The sequence below is a fragment of the Neopelma chrysocephalum genome, unplaced genomic scaffold, assembly GCF_003984885.1.
Source record: "Neopelma chrysocephalum unplaced genomic scaffold, ASM398488v2 Primary Assembly neopelma1_91989, whole genome shotgun sequence".
Classification (NCBI taxonomy): Eukaryota; Metazoa; Chordata; class Aves; order Passeriformes; family Pipridae; genus Neopelma; species Neopelma chrysocephalum.
The window spans coordinates 3,304-5,096 of record NW_020920750.1 but is presented as its reverse complement, the minus strand read 5'-3'; the positions used below and the strand labels follow the sequence as shown (position 1 = coordinate 5,096).

Below are 1,793 nucleotides of genomic sequence, written 5' to 3'. Positions count from 1 at the left end.
CCCCAGGCCCCGAGCTGAGGACGGAGAGCCCGGAGGACAAATCCCCCCGGCAGAGCCTGGTGGGAGAGGCCGTTTTGAAGGGCTCCACCGTGCAGGAAGGCAGCGGGGAGGAAAAGGCCCAGAGATCCCCCCGCAGGAGGGGCTCCAAAGCCAGCCCAGGGTGCTCTGAGGAGGAAAGACCCAGCCTGTGCCAGGAAGGCGGCCGGAGCTTGAGGGGGAGCTCTGAGCTGGTGATCCCTGAGCAGCCTCCCAGCAGGGAGAAGCCCTTCAGGTGCTTGGAATGTGGGAAGAGCTTCAGGACAAGCACCAAACTGCTCCAACACCAGCTTATCCACACTGGGGAACGTCCCTACACGTGTGGGGAATGTGGGAAGAGCTTCAGGCAGAGCTCCAACCTCTGCATCCACCGTCGCATCCACACTGGGGAACGTCCCTACATGTGTGGGGAATGTGGCAAGAGCTTCAACCAAAGCTCCAGCCTGATCCGGCACAAGCACATCCACACTGGGAAACGGCCCTATTTGTGTGGAGAATGTGGGAAAAGCTTCAGCCAGAGTACCCACCTGATCCGACACCAGCACATCCACACCGGAGAACAGCTCGCGAAGGAGGTGGGAGAGGGGAGCCTGTGCCGGGAAGGCGACTGGAGCTTGAGGCGGAGCTCCGAGCTGTTGGTTCTTGAGCAGCCTCCCAGCAGGGAGAAGCCCTTTCAGTGCTTGGAATGTGGGAAGAGCTTCAGTGACAGCTCCACCCTCCGCACCCACCAGCGCATCCACACTGGGGAACGGCACTACAAGTGCTTGGAATGTGGGAAGAAGTTTAAGACCAGCTCGAATCTCCTGCTGCACCAGCGGACACACACGGACGAGAGGCCCTTCTGCTGCTCCAACTGTGGGAAGGGCTTCAACCGGAACTCCAACCTCGTCACCCACCGGCGCATCCACACCGGGGAGAGGCCCTACAAGTGTGGGGAGTGTGGGAAGAATTTCACCCGCAGCTCTTACTTGACCAAACACCAACAGACCCACTGGTAAGGAAAGCCCTACCAGTGTCCCGACTGCGGGAAGAGCTTTGGCTGCTGCTTCCACCCCAAATGAAGCCCCTGATGGTGAGGCAACCCCTGGAGTCCAGTGACTGTCAGTCCATCCCTTTCGACCACAAAGGGTCAGTCCCCTTTCCCAGGGGCAGCTTCTTCCAACAGAACCCTTCTTGGGGGGTGTGTGGAGATTCCTGCCTTGGCTGGGGACCCCCCCAAGGTCACTGCTGGAGGTTGAGAGCAGAGATCTCCCCACGAGCGTTGGTCTGGGGGAGTTCCATCCATCTCTAATTAAGAATTCTTGCTTTTGTGCCAGCTTGAGTAGAATTGCTTCAAGAATTGCTTTAGTGTAGAGCACTGTCCTACCTTATCCTGTACTGATGGTAGTTTTAGTGTTTGTATTGTGTAGTAAATAATTCTGATGAAGATCTTTTGTCTGATCATTTGGAACCCTAAATAAATTCATTTCTATCAATAGATCTGATTTGCCATCATTAAAAGCTGGGGGACAAAAGTGTTTCAGTCACACCTCTGTAATTCTTCTAAACTGCAACTGTTGTCATAATCCAAGGCTGAGATTGGATCCAGCAGTCCCCAGCACCCCACAGTAATTTGGGTTAGGTGGGGTCCTGGGTGGGCTTTGAGTGTGTTTTGGGGGGTCCCAGCACCTTTTGGTGTGAGCTGGATGCTTTATTGAGGGGCAGGTGCCCTCCCAAAGCCCCCCCAGAGCGGATTGACATGGGGGGACACAGGGGGT

At 56.1% G+C, this 1,793-nt stretch overlaps 1 protein-coding gene across 1 annotated transcript; it reads left to right on the top strand.

Annotated features, from left to right (window-relative positions):
• Positions 1 to 5: 5 nt before the first annotated feature.
• On the top strand, positions 6 to 1,124 carry LOC113980056 (zinc finger protein 239-like; the record flags this gene model as incomplete). The annotated part of the gene is made up of 2 exons (XM_027707316.1): positions 6 to 611; positions 702 to 1,124. Coding segments are annotated over 2 exons (939 nt in total), but the record flags the coding sequence as incomplete, so codon positions are not given.
• Between the last annotated feature and the right edge of the window lie 669 nt (positions 1,125 to 1,793).